This window comes from Emydura macquarii, unplaced genomic scaffold (assembly GCF_026122565.2).
Source record: "Emydura macquarii macquarii isolate MOO-44397 ecotype Brisbane River unplaced genomic scaffold, CSIRO-AGI_Emac_v2 contig_719, whole genome shotgun sequence".
NCBI lineage: Eukaryota > Metazoa > Chordata > Testudines > Chelidae > Emydura > Emydura macquarii.
In genome coordinates, this window is record NW_027130856.1 from 264,600 (window position 1) to 285,108 (window position 20,509).

General features: G+C 37.5%; 1 protein-coding gene across 1 annotated transcript in view; it reads right to left on the minus strand.

Annotated features, from left to right (window-relative positions):
* Nucleotides 1-9,769: 9,769 nt before the first annotated feature.
* Nucleotides 9,770-20,509, minus strand: part of ODAD2 (outer dynein arm docking complex subunit 2) — a 147,075-nt gene continuing 136,335 nt past the window's right edge. The window contains exon 19 of the mRNA XM_067542791.1: nucleotides 9,770-10,145. Within this exon, the coding sequence (XP_067398892.1) occupies nucleotides 10,032-10,145 (114 nt within the window). The 3' untranslated portion in view covers nucleotides 9,770-10,031. The remainder of the gene's footprint in view (nucleotides 10,146-20,509) is intronic.

Below are 20,509 nucleotides of genomic sequence, written 5' to 3' on the forward strand. Positions count from 1 at the left end.
AAGCAAGAAGGCTAAGTGACTTGACCAAAGTCATGTAACAAATCAACAAATCTAGGAAAAGGACCTTGGTCTGCTGGTGCCCAGCCTGGTACCCTGGACTCAGCTACCTCATTGTCTCAGGACAATCGCTGACTGCTTGGTGATAGGCTTAGTGCTTTCTTCTTCTCTACATTCTGGGCCACCTGTTTTGTTCATTGCATTCCTCAGAGTTCCCATTCCCTGGACAAATTAAAACAAAGTCTATCCTGTTTGGGCCTTATTCTACTCCACTGAAGCCAGTGTTTTCTTGTCACTGAATTCAATGGATACAGGAGCAGGCCTTGTATGAGATGCACTGTGCTATCCCAATACCCATTCACGCCTGTTCTGATATACGTGTTATGTTGGTGGATGTATTTTGTTCTGGGGACAGGCGAACAGAATACATGCTGTTACTGGATGTTTTCTAGTGTTTTACTTGGAATAGCATCAGGAAGTGACAGTGCTGTAATAAGTGTGTACTTATGGGAAAAATCAGATTGGCATGAGATTTTGTGCAGTGATCACCAGGACAAAACTTCCCTTGGCCTCAGTGGTGCAGGATTAGGCCTTTAATTATCTCCTGGTATTTATTATGCCTTATAGAAATTAACATTATTCTTCTACTGGAATTCACTGTGCAGTTACATTTGACAGGTTACAGAATAATTGAGTTCCACACAAGCAGCATCTCAAATGGCAGATTACTGCCAGACCTTTCCGATGTGACTGAGGATTTACTGGGGATTCGCCATTAAAGGGTATATGCCACAATGCTAAAATTACCTGTTGCTACTTTGAAAACTTAAGGTTAAATGTTTAACAGTCTATAACAATAAAAATTCATTTGCTTCATTTCAGACATCTGTGCAAAAAATAAACATCACACATCATTTTAATAAATTCACTAATATTTATTCTGGTTCCTAATCTAGTTTTACTGAAAGGGATAAAGTCAGATATTTTTAGGGTAACCAATACCACTGGCATTACTTCACCCATATAATAAATACAGTTGCCAAGCTAGCATTTTTAATAATCAAAATCATTATAATATGTTTCAAGTTGTGGAGGACTGTTATTCAAGCCTGTCTTTTCTACACTGGGAGATCTATATATGTTGGGGCTGGCCAGAAAACAACGATTCCAGTTAGCAAAAAAAATCAAGGTTTCAGTATTTTTCATTACAATGTGGACCAGAGCCTTTTGAAAATTTTTGTGAAAACAAAAGCACAAAAAGCCAATAGCCTTGTGGTTATAGCTCTAGACTGAGATGCAAGAGCTGCAAGTCTAAGTTCCTGCTCTGCCTGATTCACATCCCGGAGAAGTGCCCTAACCACCTGGCTATTCTGAGAGGGCCTTTATAGCTATCGATATAAAAATTTTAATCTAAACCCTTGGGCATCTCATCTGCCCTCTACTGCAACTTTGTGGGACTTATACTACCATTTCAAGCTCTTCAGCATTTTTTTAGTAGAACCAAACCAAAACCTGTAATAGGTGGATGGCTTACAAGAGGAGTGATAGGCTTGTGATGAAGATGCAGGCATGGGCTTCATGAGATCTTGGTTCAGTTCCTAACTCTACCACAGGCTTTGTGTTCGACCTTTGACAAGTTGCAATCTCTGTGCCTTAGCTCTTCATGTACTACAAGGGGATAATAGTTGTTTCTTACTATACTTTGACTGCACCTAACATAGTGGCTGCCAGATCTTGGTTGGGGCATTTAGGTGCTAGTGTAATGTTAATGATACTGACATAGAAATGTTTCCTTCTTCGTACTTTATATTGACAATAGTCTTCTGGTATCTGCCCACAATTACTCACCCTCATCCAGAAGTTTGGGCTGTTATCTGGTTGCAATGTAAACTGGACTAAGTAAGAAGTTCTCCTAGCTTCTATGAGTAGACATAAATTTCATTTGGACTTGGTGGGCTTTAAATGGATAGAAAGGGCCATAATATACTTAGTCATGCTTGTCTCCCAGTCACTGAATAATATAATCAGAAGAAACCTCCCTTCCATCCTCCCCTGCTTCTTAAATTCTCTGATTATTGTAATCAAAGAACAGCTTTGTCAATGCTTCGATTTGAAAATGTAAGTTTATTCTGGATAAAAATTTAAAAACCTCCAGTCAATGGATTTCTGGCCCTGGAAAGCATGCGCCAAGTCAATCTGCATTCTAGACCATGGAAAGCACTTTTTGGAACATCAGGATCCTATTCTCTTTGGGTCAATTTTGAAGTCTGACAGTGCAGAGCTTTTTCCGGTATGGAAAGCTTTTTCTAAATGTCATATGAAAACCACTGGCCATGCATGTGAAAAGCCTCTTCCACATGACTTGGAGTAATGTAAAGCCTGTCCTAGGTAGCTCTACCTTCCGGTTTATATATGATCTTGGTTATTTAAAATCCCAAGTAAAGCAGATGATTTCTTGAAGTTTGAGAGCCCAGTTTAATAGAAACAGCTATTCAAATAAATGGAACGACAGGCCTAGCTAAGTAATCTGTTGTGGTAATGGTTGTACTGTCTCATTTTTAACATAACTGTATTAATATGCCATTCAACCATTTGACAAGTCATATTTGACCATAACCTGAAATAACGTGCTGACTCCAGTTCATATCTGAACAGGGCCAAGAGGAATGGTGGCACTGCCTCCTCTTCTTCCTTCTCCTCCACAATTCTGACAGAGCACTAGTGCAAATTCAGAGAGGGCGAGGGGGAGGGAAAGCAGAGGGAATCACTGCCACTAAGTGAGTTTAGTGCTAGTGACCAGTGGCAGATTGACAGCTCTGGAGAAAGAAATCCCTTATTTATTTACTGAATAGGTACAGCACAAGCAATGGCAGTGCTAGCTCCCTCACATGGTCACAGTAATTTGTCCCAACTCTGTTCAGAAGGGTCAGTGTTACTATAAAGTTACCAGACCCAGGCAATCACTGGCCTCCCATTTGTGCTAATTTCTTCCAATTGTCCTCTAGAAACTGGCAGAAGAACACCAGGTAATTTCATATAGGTTACCAAACAGCCACCCTATGGCAATGACTTCCAGTTACTATCACCCTCAAGTACATGACTAGCCCTTATCCAACTGCTGACCATCTATTATCAATCTTCATTCTCTCTTTCTGTCTGATTTTTTAAAATAATTTGTCCCAATATATGTTTTTCCCCCTTCATTCATTGGAAGGTTTAATGATGTGTGAGAAATCATGAATATCTTTGAACAAGTTCTGCAAAACCTTCTTACAGTATATCAGTGGCAGGAATAAAGCAATGGAGGTAGGTGAATGTGCAATGCTCTGTAATTATTGAGGCTGCCTAATACATCCAAACCTCTAGAGTTCCAGTAGCATGCCATATGTACTGCAACTTGGAGGCAACTGTCAGTGCTTTTCAGCAGCTAGATCTTGTAGGTACTAGCCCTGGTGGGTTCTAATAACCACTCAGACACATGGCTAAGGTCCTGAAGTGAAACGTTATTTTACTAAAGTTGGAAGGAAAGGGAAAGGTTTCCAACACCCTAGGATCAGAGACCGTTCAAAGTGAGCAATAGCCGTGCTTGTTTGGGTCCCTGTGACAATCCAGTCGAGAGTCAGGGCTCTTCAGTCTTAGTGCCAATTGTCCTCTCCTGTTCCGTCTCTATTCAAACAAGGGGAAATGGAAGTGCAGTGAAGAAGGGGCTGATGGAAGTTGTAGTTCCCTGCTTTGCAGGTCCATAATCTTCAACACATTCAGAAAAGAATGGCTTTTGCATTATTCCATGGCTTCCAGAACATGCTTGTTATTTTTTCATTTCAGCAACATAATTGTTGTTGGTGCTATTGCTACCAAGCCCAGGAGGCCTCAAAAGGCTGTTGATTGGAGAGCAGAACCCAATTACTGAAAATATAAATAATTTACTGCTCTAATTTTGTAGTGCAGCCTTCATCATTCTGCGATGGGGTGACCAGCAATATGATCTCTGTTCCAGCTTTTGTTTTTAAATAAAATAATATTAAAAAAAGACACATAGCCAAATACTTTAAAATATTTGTTTGTTCAAGATGAGCTGTTTCAAAATTTCATTACCACCTAATCAATTAACTTTTTCATCACTAATTCATTTTTAGGCCATATTATGTTTTTAATTTTGTAGCATTTACACCTTTTCATTATTATTATTATGAAAGTTTTCTTGTCAAGAGCAGTGTGCAAATCCCTCGTTATACAATCTGAATGTTAGAACTTCCAGTACAGGAGTAGATTGCTAGAGCAAAATTCTGCTCCACATGGCAGACATCAACTGCAATATCTGTGCTCCTGACATACTCAGTACTTCTGTGAGAAATGCTGTGCATGTCATGCACATACCAGAAACAAAATCCACCATAAAGATCTTAGAGCAGAATTTTGCCCTAAGATATAGAGTTAGATTCTCAGCTACCAGGTAGGGGAAGAAGGCTATTGGACTGTGCCCATACAGCTTAGATATGTCTCAGGACTGCTCTGAACTTCGACGAGCTATAAGGCACCCAATGGGACTTTCCACAGCTGAGGAATCACTGGAGCTCATGACACTCTGGCTACCCCTCAATTCTTCTGGCCATGCCCCCAATACACATCCAATGGTGTGAGAAATGGGGGTTGTGTACGGCCAACTACATCAACTCTTCACCACTTAGGGATTCTTGTGTGATAGAGAAACCCCCATGGATTCAATGTCAGATGTCTTTCTGTCATTAGAGAAATGCAAATAATCCTTAATGGGTGACAGGATCAGGCCCATATACTGTCATTTGATACCCATTGCAGAATTTCCCACATGTGGATTTATGAACATTTTGAAGGGGACCAGATTTGCAACCATAATACAATTGACCACATTCTTTGTGAGAAAAGCTCAAACAGATGAATAACACTATGCACCATATAAAATTGGATAAAACATGTAACTTGCCAATAAAAAGGCAGGAATAAAGAGGAACTTGCCATCCAAAGGGTGCCTTGCATAGACGACAGAAACAAGACTAGAAACCTAACACATAAAAATCCTTAATATAAAATACGGCATGACTGAATTGGTATCTAGAAGATAATGTTTAAAATCCAGTTACAATAATACAAAACAGCACATTAGGACTAACCTTATAAAATAGAACAGATCCGTAAAACCAGAGCAGTACTTTGCCAGTTTCAGCATCCTGACTGGGAGACCAAAGTACTGAGTAGTGTGGTATGTTACAGTTTAAACAGGATAGTAAAGCATAATTGGTAGCCCCTATTTTTTTCTTCGTGAGAAACTTCAAATAGTGGAGTAGTCACCATAACGTAATGCTCCCTTTAGAATGCAGACTTTTGAGCCACATCCCCTGCTAACATAGCTCCACTAATCTCAGTGGAGTTACACCACCAGAGATTTTGGCCCACTACAGGTAAATATCATGTCACTGAAACTCAAAGGACTAGTTTGTTTAGGTGTGGCTAAGTCACACAAGATTGCCTCTCACAGTTTTCATGCATCCTGAGGAGTATGTGGCAAAGCTTCAGAGGCTACAAAGCAGAAAACCACAGTTTACAGCTGAGGAACAGTTTGCTTATGAATTTAGAAATAAACTCTGTAAGCTGATAGCTTATATGCAGATTTGAATATCATCATTAAAGAGACACACACATTTTCATTTGTGTTATTCTGCTGTTGTTTATAAGGCAAAGAAGATTTTGGTAGCAATAAATGTACCAGGAGCAGCCACTTAACTTATTATGTGATGAAAGTCTTAACGGTTCAAACTACTGGGAAGACTCATTTCTTTGACACCCAGAGTCAGCAGCTCATCACAGTTATCTTATGAGATATGAGACAAAGGAGGAAATTAACTGTGTTCAGAAGAAGTGATTAGCTGGTCTACAACAAGTTAACTATTTAAATCTCAAGACAGAGCCTTGTGATCTTCAACCCCCAGCCTTCAATATATTAAAGGACAATAATTATGGTGACAAACTAGCATAAAGAAGCAGTTAGTACAATACAAAATGTGTTGTACCGATGGCATAAATTTAAGTTTTCTTAACAACTTAGAGTTAAAACTGTGTGTGTCACTACACATGCACTTTTCATAAACATGAACTTTAATGGGAAATGAACATAAATACTACTGATAATTGATAATGATTGTCACCAAGCAATAAATCATAAAGTCATAGAGTGGCAAAAGAAAAGCTTTCTTGTCCGCTGACAGATGTTTGGAATGAAAGACTTGGTATTCCTTTAAAATTCAATAAGGAACTACATAAAGGTGAAAGATTCTTTCTGTTGTTTTCTCACTAATCAGCTATAGTGTTTCTGCATGAGAAACAATTCTGTCCTCCTGGCAGTTTTGCCTTTTTTTAACTTTCAAATTTTCTGAACATTTTAATGAAAATGAAGAACAAAGGTTCAGACCTTCAGCAGGTGTAAATCTGGTGCAGCTTTACTGACTTCAGTGGCGCTACGCTGATCTACATTAATGGAGGACTTGGCCCCAAATATTTAAAAATGTAGTTCCTGCATTGGGACAGCCTCTGCTCTTACAGCAAAACAAATGTAAATAAATAGTAGGCTGGGAAAAGATATCAGAAGCTGCTGGTGGAAGAAGGATTGAAACAAAGAAAAAAGCCAGCTAGGGAGGTGAGAGCAAGGGGAGCAGAAGTAAGATGCATGCAACAGAGACGGGCATTCTTTCTACCAATCATTTCATTTTCATAATTAAAATAACCATTTCTTGTCTAATAACTCCAGCCTGCGCATTTGTTAATCAATATGACCTAACGTTTCAAAGGACTAGATTTTTACATGGGTAGGGAGTGCTGGGGGAGAGGTTCAGGTGCCTACCTGACCTTTGCATAGCCCAAAGAATTGCCGTCTCTGTGCTTAGTGACATACAGGGACTAGAGCTAGAGATCATTTAGATCTGATCACCAGAGGTGATCAACACTTGGGACCAAATCTAAATCTAAAGGCCAAATTCTTGTGGCTGCTCTAATTTGCACTGGGGGGCTGTTCCGACCTTCAGATGCCCCTATGCTTGGGGGAAGTGAAAGTAATTGAGAAAGTGGAAGTCTTTGAAACATTTGTGCCTACACTGCATAGTAGGTCAGAGAAGCCAGAATTCAATTGTTGTTAAAAAAAAGACTAATATGTTTAAACTAATTATGTAGAATCCAGCAGTTTTACACAAACAAGAGCAGTGTTTTTCATAGTTTCTGTGACTATGTAGCTGTTCTGCCTTAATTTCAAAAGGCTTATTCTCCCTGTATAGAACAGAACAGCTGCAGGAATGGAAAGGAAAAGGAAACACTACGAAAAATACAGCTCAAGGCTGGGATTACAAGACTGTGATTTAAACCAATAACTTCAATGGAACTACTCCCATGTATAAAGGCTATTCATGTGAGTAAGAGTTTCAGGTTTGAGCCTTGCAATTGTGAGAATTACATTTATTTTCAAAATAACTATATCGTAAAATTAAGTTTACATTTAGTTTTATACCCTTAAAATTCTATATAAAACATTAAAGACTGAAAAGATGTCATATCATGGACAACTATTCTTGGCAGAAAGGTTTTTTTCCCTTTGTACAGTGAAACATCCGTTTGTGTTATACTTTTAATAAGCAAGAAAATGAAACTATTCTCTCACAGCCTCCACCTCAAATGACTAAAACATTTGCATTTATCAAAAATATTTATGGGATAAGACATTCTGTGTATAATAAAGACTTTATTGTGATATCAGAAGCAAGATATAGACACATCTATTTAAAAGTACTGTAGCAAGACCACAGGTTTAGAAGAAGTCACCAATAGAATTTGCAATATTTGTGCTGCCATGCAAATATTTACATTTATGTCAAATTATTGATTAGCAGGACTCACATTCTGATTTCCTTTAATACCAGAGGAGTTACTCCCAAATTAAACCACTGTGATGGAGCTCAGAATCGGTCTACAGATATTTTTTGAAAGTCCTTATATCTTATTAAGGGGCAAATGCTGTCCCCTGCTCTGAGTGTAAGTAAGGCCCTACATGATGTGGAAATGCTGAGTCCTCTGCATTGAGAAGGCAGAGCATGGACTTATGTGCAGGGAACTCTGTACCCCTACTTCCCCCCATGCATCATGGAGCTCTATATGTGTGGAGGATAGTAGATCCTCCACTATGCAAATCCATATATGCAAACCATCTAAATAGAGGATGTGCAGGGACCACAACTGCTACTAGAGTCAATTGGGCTGTGTAGCAGTGAACGTAGTGCAACTACACAGATGCCTCACACTAAATGTCCAGGTTAAGGTCTGAGAATGTCTTCCCTCCAGAGGAGCAGGTTTGGGTTGCTGGGTTTCAGTGAATTACCACACTGGAGTTTCTAGTTCATGGATGATTTTGTTGATGAATTTGGTTGTGGCTGCATTAAAATATGAATAAGAATATCATTTTTGGTGGTTTCTAGATCCCAAATCAGGAAAGTACTTGACTATATGTTTAAAGTTCAATACTTGTTTAAATGCTAGCTGGACTTATGCACATGTTTAAAGCTTTAAACCTGAATCAGGTCCACTGATTAAATTCACAGAGACCTTCAAAAACCTAAAATTAACATAAGATGCAAGAAATTTTGTTTGTTTCAGGCCATGTATGTTGATTGTTTCTTTTAATTCATAAAATGAGAAATAATTGTATTATCTCACACTAACTATAGCTAATGAGTCTCTGGATATGTTTAAACGAAAGTGAATTAATATGAAAAAGTTGAAATTTGTATATATACATCTCCATTAAAAGTCAACTTCATTCAGTAGCTGTAATTTTATCTCAGAAGTACAGGGGAAAATAATTAAATTTAATAGAAACTTCTAGACTAGGATAAACTGTACTTACATCATCAGCATTGAAAAGTAAAGTAATACAATTCATTCAAAAATAAATGTTTGACAGTAAACTGCAATTATTTTAAGATTTCTTTTTCAGGTATGACAGAATTGTCTGCACTTGTAATTCAGGGTCTCAGTCTCATACTACTGCTTACAAAGGTTGCTGGGCAGAGTACATGCACAAACATGGACTACTCAGGGGTTAATTAATTGCCTAAAGTGTGTTTCAATGGTTCTGTAATCTACAATACCAATGATATGTTATTAAAACATTAAAATAAAGACCTTGATTATTGAAAGGAAAGTTAATAATTCTGAAGACAGCTTTATGTAAAATAACAAAGAAAGTGCTTCAAACAATGTTGTTTTAAATTTAAAAGAATTGGTGAATCCCTGAGAGATTATATTTCTAATATAAATATAAGAATAGTAGTATAAAATGCCCATTCATCTTTATTTTTTCTTAATTTACTGCTGGCGAATTTTAACTATTGAGTTAATTACATGTATTATCTCTTACTAATATAATTAAATATTATCTTGTTTGATGTTGGTGCTAGTAAGAGGAAATTTGGGATAATCTTGGAATGATGTCTACAACTGCAGCTGTTTGTAGTACTTATATAATACCAGATGTGAAATTGGTGTATCTGTAGTCAGTCCTCTCTTGTGGATTTCAAGTGATCAAACAGGCAAAACCATAATGACAGGATGATTAGACAGGTTTAGCAGAAAGGGAATTGCTCAAGACATTCATGAATTACTGTACAGCCACACACAGTGAAGAAAAATGTATTTATTACAATTTCATCAAATGCAAAAACATATCAAATTAAATTTGAGAGTCAATGTTGTTAATTTTGAATTCATACAATTATTTACATGTGTTTTAACTGGTGTACTTTTTAGATGATAAAATACGGAAAAACTTTTAAAAAGCATTCGGTATGAATACAATATCAAATACCCTTTCTACTTAAAACACATGTATTATGATTAGATAACAGGCTTTAAAAATATCCTCAAATAAATGTTTCTCAAACTTAAATAGTCCATGTAGTTACATATTCAAATGTCTTGCAGTGTGTTAAACGTGGAAGCCAGTCAAAGTGGTTGAGGCTTCAACCATATTTTGCCTTCTCTGTAGCTAGAGCCAATCTGCGGATGTTTGCTATGCAACCAGCTGCTGCTTCCTGTAGGGTTTCATCTGTAGAGCCTACCATACCCAGTAGAAGCTAGTAAAATAAAATCAGAAGGAACAAATAAAATGAATACACTGAAATTAAATTATTAAAGTAAATTTAAAATTATATATGCACACACACATATATTCATTTGTATACACCCCCTCATATTAATATACACAAATAAGAAGACAAAATGTTTTGAATTTTATGTAATAATTTTTACAAATCTTGTTAATTCAATTCATATAAGGAATCCTGACTTACATTTTCTGTCACATTTGTGACAATGATACTGCTTTTTCTTATCTTACATTTGTTCATCTTATTACATTTAACCTGTTGGATTCTCTCTTGGGTTTTTTTCTCATTTGTAGGAACTTTATACATTTTCATTGAAATTACTAAATGTTCTTTGCTAAATTATGACAACAAATCATATTCAAGATTTTGTTATGAAAGTAGCCATGTACTCTGTTTTAGACTTTCATCCTGGGATTGGATCCATGTGGATGAACCTTTGTGCCCATGAAGAACCACACTAACAATCCACCCACATTAATCTATTTGAGGGATCCGGATCTTAAGATGTAATTCTTTAGATGCATGTCAAAAAGAAAACACTTTAGGGGTAGATTCTATCCTTTGCTCAAGATGAGTAGAACTTTACTCTGTGAGTAGTCCAATTGTTTTCACTGGAAATTCTCTTTGAATAAGGTATTACTCAAAATAAGGGTGATAAAATTGGTTCTTTACAGATAAAACATTGTTACATATCAGCAAATGATTGATCATAGTTCTATTCCCTTATTTTTAATGTGTTGCAAGCCACTGATGCAACTGAATAAGCCATATACACTGAAAAACGGAAGACTCTTGCTTAATTCAAATTAGCTCCATATAATCTTCAATTTTCTGGAAATCTGCCAATCTTAATGTGAGTTCAGGTATTTTGAAGCACAGACAGCTCTAATTAAAATCCCTACTTTCAGTCTGCAATACTTAGGATTCTGTATTCACCCAAACAATGTTTAGTCAAACCACAAAGAAATCTGTTATCACTCAACTCCAGTGCATATTTCTCATACAGCTAAAATATTACATAAAATTATGAACTGCTAAATATAAAAGCATAAATTGAATGCAGATATTAAATTCATATGCTACCTTTCTCTAACCTTCCAGCATTTGTGAGGCCTGGGTCACAGCTGCACACATATGGCATTTGCTTATGAAGATCAAAGCATTTTATACTTAAGGAAGTATTTGTGTTAGACTAATGTACAAAATAAGCATCTTGCCAGTCACTTTTCACCCCTCAACCCCTATAGGTAATTCGTGAAAGGTATGCTTGGCTATGCTTGAATTATGTCAAAAAGGCCTTATGTAAATCAAGTGTCAGTGAGGTGTCAAATCTTGTATCAAAGTTTTCGCATAACTTCAATCAATTTTAATGGAATTTACATAGATCTGAACAGTAGATCAGAGTTCTTAAGGTGTGAGCACTTCAGAAAGATATATAAGTTATTTGCTCAAGAACAGTTAAAAACTGAGGGGAAAATGGGATGAGAAAGCATTGCATCTTTAGCATACACTCTTATTTTTACTTGTACCCAAACTATGGACCTAATCTAGCTGTAAGTGAAGTCAATGGAAGCTTTGCTATTGATTTCAATGGGAGCAAGATCAGGCTCTGCCTGTGTGTGTGGTGATAAAACTGCATTCTATAGTACAAAAAACAGAATGCATGTCTTATAAGACATCTTAAATGAGTGAGTTTTTTTTAAAAAATGGTGGTCATAAAGATCTTTCTTCCTTTCTAATTACAGTATGTCACTTGTTTATTTTGTTCCTTCAGTAAGTCATAATTCTGACCGACTTTAATTATAAAAATAAAAAGGGTTCCCTTGGGCATGCCACAACTTTCTTTTGAAACTTACAGAGGAGTAAGGGTTTGAGTATCTCATGTGCCTGATTCAAAACCAAAAATATGCATGTACGTATGGTACACATGATGATTTTGGTAAATCCATAATTTTCAAATTTTGGAACAAGGATACCATATGTTTTCTGTAATTACAGTCTGTATGTTCACAGACCTAGTGCAAAGCCTTTTTCATTTTAATGACTGATGTATCCCCCAACTTTTTATAATAATTCCATTGTGGGAATTGTGATTAGTTCATGCCACCAGATGTTATAATGGAATTAGTGTTTTTGGAGGTACGTTATTTAGTAGAAAATATTCAAAAATGTGTGTCTCCGCTGTCTGCCTGTAGCCCTCAGCTCCATACTATTTATTTTTCCTTCAGCCACTCACTTGTTTCTGAGCAGACAGGATTTTTGAAAATGCACACTTTTTTGTTACTTGATTAGAAGATAAGTAATAAATAATATGAACAGCAATTTTTGTAAACCTATTCAGTTATACAGTCCATCACAACATTTTTTTTCCTGGTTCTACTGAAGTCAATAGGAGTTTTTCTTCTGATTTCAGAAGGGCAAGGATCAGTCACTTCCCAATTTGCTGTTCTTCCAAATCATCAACAAATGGTGATATATATGCAGAGCTGCCACTGTATAGACAAACCCTATATACCTGGCTGTGCTCAGCATATCTTCATAGTGTAGGTAGGGAGAAGTAATCCTCCCATCACAGGCCACTATGGTAGCCCTCTGTAGGGGTGGAGGACACACATCAGCAGAACCTCTAGCCCTTTCTCTCCCTCACCCTGCTCTCACCTACGCAGTCACTGCAGAAGTGAGCACCACGCAACCCAGAGTGTTTTAATTTAGGTACCTAATGACATAATTCGGCACTTAAATTTCAGGATTTTAGCTAAGGCATTGTTGTTATTATCTTTGCCTCAGGTGAAAAAAAATGTATTCTTTTGTTGTATGGTAACAAGATCATAGGTCATTGCTTTCTTGCCCACCATTCTTCATTGGAAGTGTAAATTGTTTCACAGGTTTAGTTCAAGTCACTTGTGATTTGGGGTGTTCTAGTCACAATACTATAAACAATTTGACAAGTCCAAGAAAACTTTTTGGGCTTCCAAGACACCAATGCAATATAACTTGTCTTTTTTCAGATGCAATGCCCTTGACTTCACATATCCTTTCCCTTTATTATTCAAGTATTGTTTTCTGACACGTGTAATAAATGTTAACAGATGTGAGAGGCAGCAAAGAGGCAGGTGGTATAAATGCGTCTTTCTGGCAGGTAGGAGGTACTTTCCACAAAAAGAGAAGGCAATTGTAATATTATATAGATTCCATTTTTGTTGGCTGGTATTTATATTCTAAGGCAAAAGTCCAAGTAAATTTGGCACAGATAGCATGTCATACTAGCAAATAAGCATAAACATAAGATGTTTGGAGATTGTATAGAGTGTGCACATCATTTATGGGCTCTAAAAGCAAGAATAATTCACAGCCTCAATTATCCAGATGGTCATAGCAATAAAGTAGATTTTGCTATTGGTAGCTCAGCTTTAAAATAATACAAGATTCCAATGCTGCCTAATGGGAAATTATTTACCTTGTAATTTTGCTGATCTGAAGATATTCTTACAGGATTTTGACTGCTGTCTTGTGCTCCCTAGCACAAAACAGGCATAACTCCCCAAGCTTTAAGGTTATTATTCCCTACTGCGGCAGTCATTGGGCAGGGTGTGAGCCACAGGATCTCTGTTGGTAGTTGTGCATCACCCAGGACTCCAATTGCCCTCATGCGAGAAGCAAAGGTTCCTCAAAGAAAATCTTAGCAAATCACAGAACAAACTCATTGAAAAATTATTTCCTCAAATAGAACAATACAAACATCAAATTGTAAAGATATGCACCACCTCTAAAGATTGCCCTCCAAACTCTGAGAGATGTGTCTGTGAATGAGAATTCTGCAGAGGTGATATTTTCAGTGAAGTAGAGTTATAAGATACCATCTTGGCAGGATTCTCACCGCTGAAGACTAAGTAGCTCAGGAGTTGTCAAAACTGAAAAAAATGCAACCACAAGAACTGATTCATTAGTAAACCATTCATCCAAAATATCCTTGTTGCTAAGATCAAGGTTCTGGAGCACAGTAGTGTATATTCACCTTCTTTGCTTTGGCCATGGCCATCTCGGCTACCAAAGTCCCATGTGAACAATGGGAGATATGGGAGGCAACGTTTTCAGGGAAATATACTTTCCCTTGGGTTCACCTTTCAGAAAGCGGTAGCTGTGAGGTGTTTGTCATACATTCTTCACCAGCTGATCCAAAACAGCATGCAAAGCATGACAACCCTACTGGACAAGGATTTCATGGCCAAGGTAAAACTGATGTGTTAAGAGACCACCATACCCAACAGTTCAGCATTCTGAGAATATGAAAGACAAACTGACCCTCTAACAACAGAATAAAAAGTCTCTACAAAAAGAACATTTAACATCATCCCTTTTCTGTTTCTCTAGTCCCTTTTGAACAAATGTATTCAACTTCTTCTAATCCAAAGAAAATGTGAGCTAACTCTTTCAATTAAATCTATTACTAGACAGAGAAAGAGTGGGAAGCCAGGGAGAGATCAGATGGAGCATAGAATCCTTGAGACAAAAAATGTTTGCTTCACTATGATTGCTGCTTCTGTCTGTCTATTACTCTGGTAATGACATATTTTAGATTGACACCGTGTTCCCAACTGGTTTTAGGACTTGAAGAAATTTTTTTTCAGATTTAGTATTTAACTTCTTTCATATGCTACAGTTCCTAGAAGATGCTGAATTCCTAGCACTGTGATCTTCTAATTGTAAAACACTCCCATTCCAAAAAAGACATTTTACATGCTTTTTATAAATCTAACCTAAAAGAAAAAAATACATTAAATAAAAGCATATGGGAGAAACTTATCCAAAAAAGTATCACTCTGGATCCAGCCAACATTTTGTAACTTTCAACAATATACTGCACACTGGAAAATTTTAAAGCACCTAGCTTTGAGTGTAATGTTACATATATAATTTATCCTTATGAAAATATTTCTCATACAATTAAATTATAAATAATACAACATACTGTACAATCAAAACATGAGGTTAAGCTCAGTCACTGTTTCAATTTTACTAAAATCCAAGCTGATTTCCATCTCCAACTGAGCAAAAGGATAAGACAATGTTGGCCATACCCATAGTGCTGAAAAAGGCACTGGCCCAGATTCTGCAGTACTATATGCTCATATTGCTCTGCTCAGACAGCACAAGGTGGATGGATTCCAGCTGTAAAAGGCCAGTGAAGAATTCCCTTTGTGGAGGGGAACTCCCTGCTGCTGTAAATCTGGCAGATGTAGAGAAGCTAGTTCTTGTTCCAGCCACCCTCTTATCCTGGCACAGAGGGTGTGCCAAAAAAGGCAGGAGGTTTGGCAGGGGATGGGCAGAACGGAGCTCCATTAGGATGATGATCCTCTGGCATAAGGTCTTTTCTTTTAGGGATCTTATGTAGTGGTGTGAGTTACGGCAGCCCCTGCAGGACTCTAACTAATGCTCTAGCCAGATTGGGCCTGGTTGAGTTGGGGAGCTATAATGCTAGGTTCTAAATGGCTAGCCAAAAGCAAGAAGGAAAGAAAGAAGGAAAGATGAAAACAAAAAAAGAGACACCTACAGACAAAGGAGCCTGAGAATGGGACAGAAGAAGGGAATATGAGAGAGACTATGAGATAGAGAGAAATGACTGGAAGCAAGGGAGGAGAGAAAGAAATAGCATTCCTGAGGGATCCAACATTGGAAGATGCATTCAGGAAAGTAAGCTATGTCTGATTGTGTCGGGTAATAAAATGTAATCTATTTAATTACAGGACATGTTTCCTTTAAGTTTCTGTTAAAATAGATTTTTTAGTTTAGAACGTTTGTTTTGTGAAATTTTATCATTACCATTTTCCCAATCCCCCCAGCCTCATCCCCGTTTATTTCATACACCTGTTGCTTCCTGTCTGATGCATTGATTGTAAGATCTCTGGGAAAAGGACTGTCTTCTTTGTTATTTGTCTGTAGTGTGTCTAGTACAATGGGATTGGAGTTCCTCTAGGAAATACCATAAATAAATTATAATAATAATAAATAATAAATATTGCAGCAGTATCCAGTATCCATTGTTCTAAGTGCTGCACAAATACACAGGAATACATGGTCCCTGACCTGAAGAGCCTACAATCAAAGAAGGTAAGTGATATACCGTATGGGGAGGATACAATCAAGCATATAAATTATTTATAGACATATATACACTTTCATGTTTTTAACTTTGTAAATGGACCAAATAAGAATAAACTATCCTCCACTCTCCCTCTACCTACCCATCATAAATTGGCTAATTTTTTATGCAGCAGTTCAGGGATAATGGACAGGGTGAAATGAAATACCAAGATGCTTGTTTCAGAATCTGACAAATGGCATATGAAGCTGATGCATCATTGACAATGCAGAGAGGTGGGAAGAAAATGTAAAACAAAATATAAAATACTACAAATTTGTAAACTTCTTGAATACTTTAAAATATAGGAACTTTTAAGATTCTCCCATTTTATGTTGTAATTCTTATGTTTTCAGGGAACATTTCCACAAATGTACAATGGGGATCTTACTGGATATACTCATACAGCACACGAGTATGTATTATACCTAAATATAACTAATACTAAAGACACATTATTAATCTTTGTTTATCATCTATGAATACATGTAACAAGTTTAGACTCTCAGATGTCAGATAATTTGGGTCAATATTGGCTGTAAGAGGTTAGGTGCAATATTTAGAAATAATTCCATCACAAAGAACATTCCGATGTACTAAGAGTCCAATGGGATTTGAAATTCATCCCACAAAAAGCAATAGGTAGATCTGATAATCCAGAAATTTTGAAGCCAAAGGTCTTAAAACATATTTTATATGAACCACTATCTCAATTGTATTTTTATTTTACTATAGTTTTGAGAAGATTAATATATAAAGAAGGCACTTGGAGAACGAGAGAGAGAACACAGGCCTTTTTCATAATTGCAAAAAAATGACAAAAAAAACTTTTTCAATGACTGGAAATCCATTTTTATAAAGATTAAAAAGAGCCCAATTGTTTACTGTATGTAACAGGCATTTAGAACAGACAGGTTTTTGCCAATGATGTTGCTTCTTTTTGTAATTTAGGTTTGCTTCCATGACATTCTGAGGACTCTCTTTTCCGTTTGTTGTGGTTACTCTCACCCATCTTTCTTCTTTTTATTCCTTTTGCTATTTCACATCTTGTTATACTTCTCTTTTATAAAAAAAAAAACTATGTCTATTTCTTTCTATTTTTGTGAGCATGAATTTTACCTTGCCCTCCCTTTACAAGGATTACTGTGGAAGTAGTATAGGAAATCCAGGGAGGGATTGCCAAATGGGCTCCCACTTTTCTGAATTTTTGTTAACTTGCTATTAATTTGAAATGTTTTACCAGTCATTCTATCTATGGCAGTTATCTAAAGATTACAGAGTACAAAAACAGGACAACTGTAAATAAACAACAACTAGTTGCTGTGGACTCACAAAATTCCTACTCTTATTGGGGGTCACGGAAATAACAGAAGTCCTAAAAGTAAAGTACTGTATACACTGGCCACAAACAACTCATTTATTGTAGAAAACACACTGATAGTGTCTGTCCTCATTATGGAAAGATTATGCATGACTGGTCAGTAAGATGCTTGGTTGGGGGTGCTTCTGGATTCCCAGTTGTTCCTGGATTTTTGAAATTCACTCCACATAGTGTTGTCCTTGAAGATTACTTTGAATTACAGGTAGCAAATACTATGCAGCTTCCAGATTTGGGTCCGATTCTGCCACCCTTCTATCAAGTGATGCTTTACTCTGTGAAGATTACCATTTTTTCAAGGTGGCAGAATCTGACTTAGTAGAACTAGCTTTATGGAGTATATTACATCAATCTTCAAAGTCTGAACTGGATTCACATTTTCATCTGAGTTTAATTCAAGATGTGGATTTTGATCTCTAAAGCTCTACTAGATCTGGGTCCAGGCTCTCTAGGGGATCCATTTCTCTATATATACTTAGTCATGAAAGCTGAAACCAGTAGCGGTGCTTTTGCTAGTTCTCAGATCTGAATGCCTAGGGAGTAGAAGCAGGATTCTTTTACTGGAGAGCCCCATAGTTTAGATTTTACTTCCTACATTGGTCCAAGAAATCTTAAATCTACTGGCCTTCAGGGCAGAATAAAAGACTCATGTCTATTCTCAGGCTTTTATTTGTATGGATGATAGTGGCATATACATCTGGTTAATCCAGGCAATTCTATTTAGGACTAATATTGCTTTGTAGATCTTGTTTTTAAATTAAGTAAATGTACTAAAGAATGTTTTATTTGTGAATTGTGTAAAATTAATAATAAATAATTACATTATAAAATCAATATATGAACTCTAGAGCAGTGGTTCCCAACCTTTTTGAGTGAAAGCCCCACTAGTTAACACAAGGTAATACACGCGCGCCCCCCACCTCCCACCTGACCATAAACACATATAACCCCTATAAACACATATAATGATAATAATAATACCACTAAATTACATAAATAATAATAATAAATTACTCTTACCTGAGTAAGAAGCTAAGCCTTCCCTGGTGCAGCCACCACTGCACGCTACTTGTGGCCTCGTCTCTTCCCATCCCTCATGGATTGAGGGCAATGGAGGTGGTGGGTGCTGGTGGACTGGCCGGGACTGCTCCGCTCTGGCTGGGCACCCAGCCGGTTTGGGGCTGGTTTGGGGAGCTGCTCCTCTGCTCTGGCTGGGCACCCAGCCAGCTTGGGGCTGTGGGAGCTGCTCTTCCACTCTAGCTGGCGTGGAGCTCAGAGCTGCTGCTCCGTCGGGGGGGCTGCTCCTCTGCTCCGGCCAGCACAGGCCTTAAGGCTGCTTTGCCTGGCTGGCACAGGGCTCAGGGTGCTAAATAACCCCAATATTACTGAAGTCTCATGGAGCCCCTGTAATCTTTGGCACCCCCCAGAGGGTCTCGCACCCCAGGTTGGGAACCGTTGCTCTAGAGTCTTCTAATGAAGGAAAACGATTTCAAGACAAGAATATATTGATTAAATAATATCAAACTGGAGATTCCTCACATTTGCCTCTCACTATTAGGATATCCAGTAAGCCAAAGACAACATTTTAACCAAACAAACATTAACTATAAAATCAGTATGAATGCAGTTTCACCTTTGAGATCACATGTAAGCTCACTATCCCTCTGGATACAATGAACAGCTCCTCTAATCTAGAAAACCACTAATTTGCCAAGGGCTCCAACATGAGGGGTTCATTAAAGTACAGTAGAGAAATGGAGGTTGTTTGTAACTGAAATATTCATAACTCTGAACAAAATGTTATAGTTGTTCTTTCTAAAGTTTTTAAATAAACATTGACTTAATACAGCTTTAAAACTTTACTATGCAGAAGAAAAATGCTGCTTTTAATAATCTTAATTTAAATGAAACAAGCACAGAAAGTTTCCTTACCTTGTCAAATCTTTTGTTTTAAACTTTCCCCTTTTTTTTTTTAGTGTTTACATTTAACACAATACTGTACTGCATTATTTTTTGGTTTTTGCTGTAGCCTGATTGCATACTTCAGTTCCAAATGAGGTGTGTGGTTGATTGGTCAGTTTGTAACTCTGGTGTTTGTAAGTCTGACGTTCTACTGTAATAAGTTATTTATTCTCTTTCCCATATTAATATTCTCCTTTGTTACAGGCAGAGGAGAAAAGGTGGAGGAGTTGCACTGTATGTAAGAGAGCAGTATGATTGCTCAGATTTCCAGTATGAAACTGGAGAAAAGCCTGTTGAGAGTCTCTGGGTTAAGTTTAGAGGCAAGAGCAACAAAGGTGATGTCATTGTGGGCGTCTGCTATAGACCACCAGACAAGAAGGATGAGATAGACAAAGCATTCTTCAGACAACTAACAGAAGTTTCCAGATCACAGGCCCTGATGCTCATGGAGGACTTCAACTACCATGACATCTGCTAGGAGAGCAATAGAGCTGTGCACAGAAAATCCAGGAAGATTTTGGAGAGTGTTGGGGAAAACTTCCTGGTGCAAGTGCTGGAGGAACCAACTAAGAGCTGTGCTCCTCTTGGCCTGCTGCTCACACACAGGGAAGAATTGGTAGCGGAAGTAGAAGTGGATGGCAACCTGGGTAGCAGTGACCATGGGATGGTCAAGTTCAGGATCCTAACAAAAGGAAGAAAGGAGAGCAGCAGAATACGGACCCTGGACTTCAGAAAAGCAGACTTTGATTCCCTCAGGGAGCTGATGAATAGGATCCCCTCGGAGGCTAATATGAGGGGGAAAGGAGTCCAGGAGAGATGGCTGTATTCTAAAGAAACCTTATTGAGAGCGCA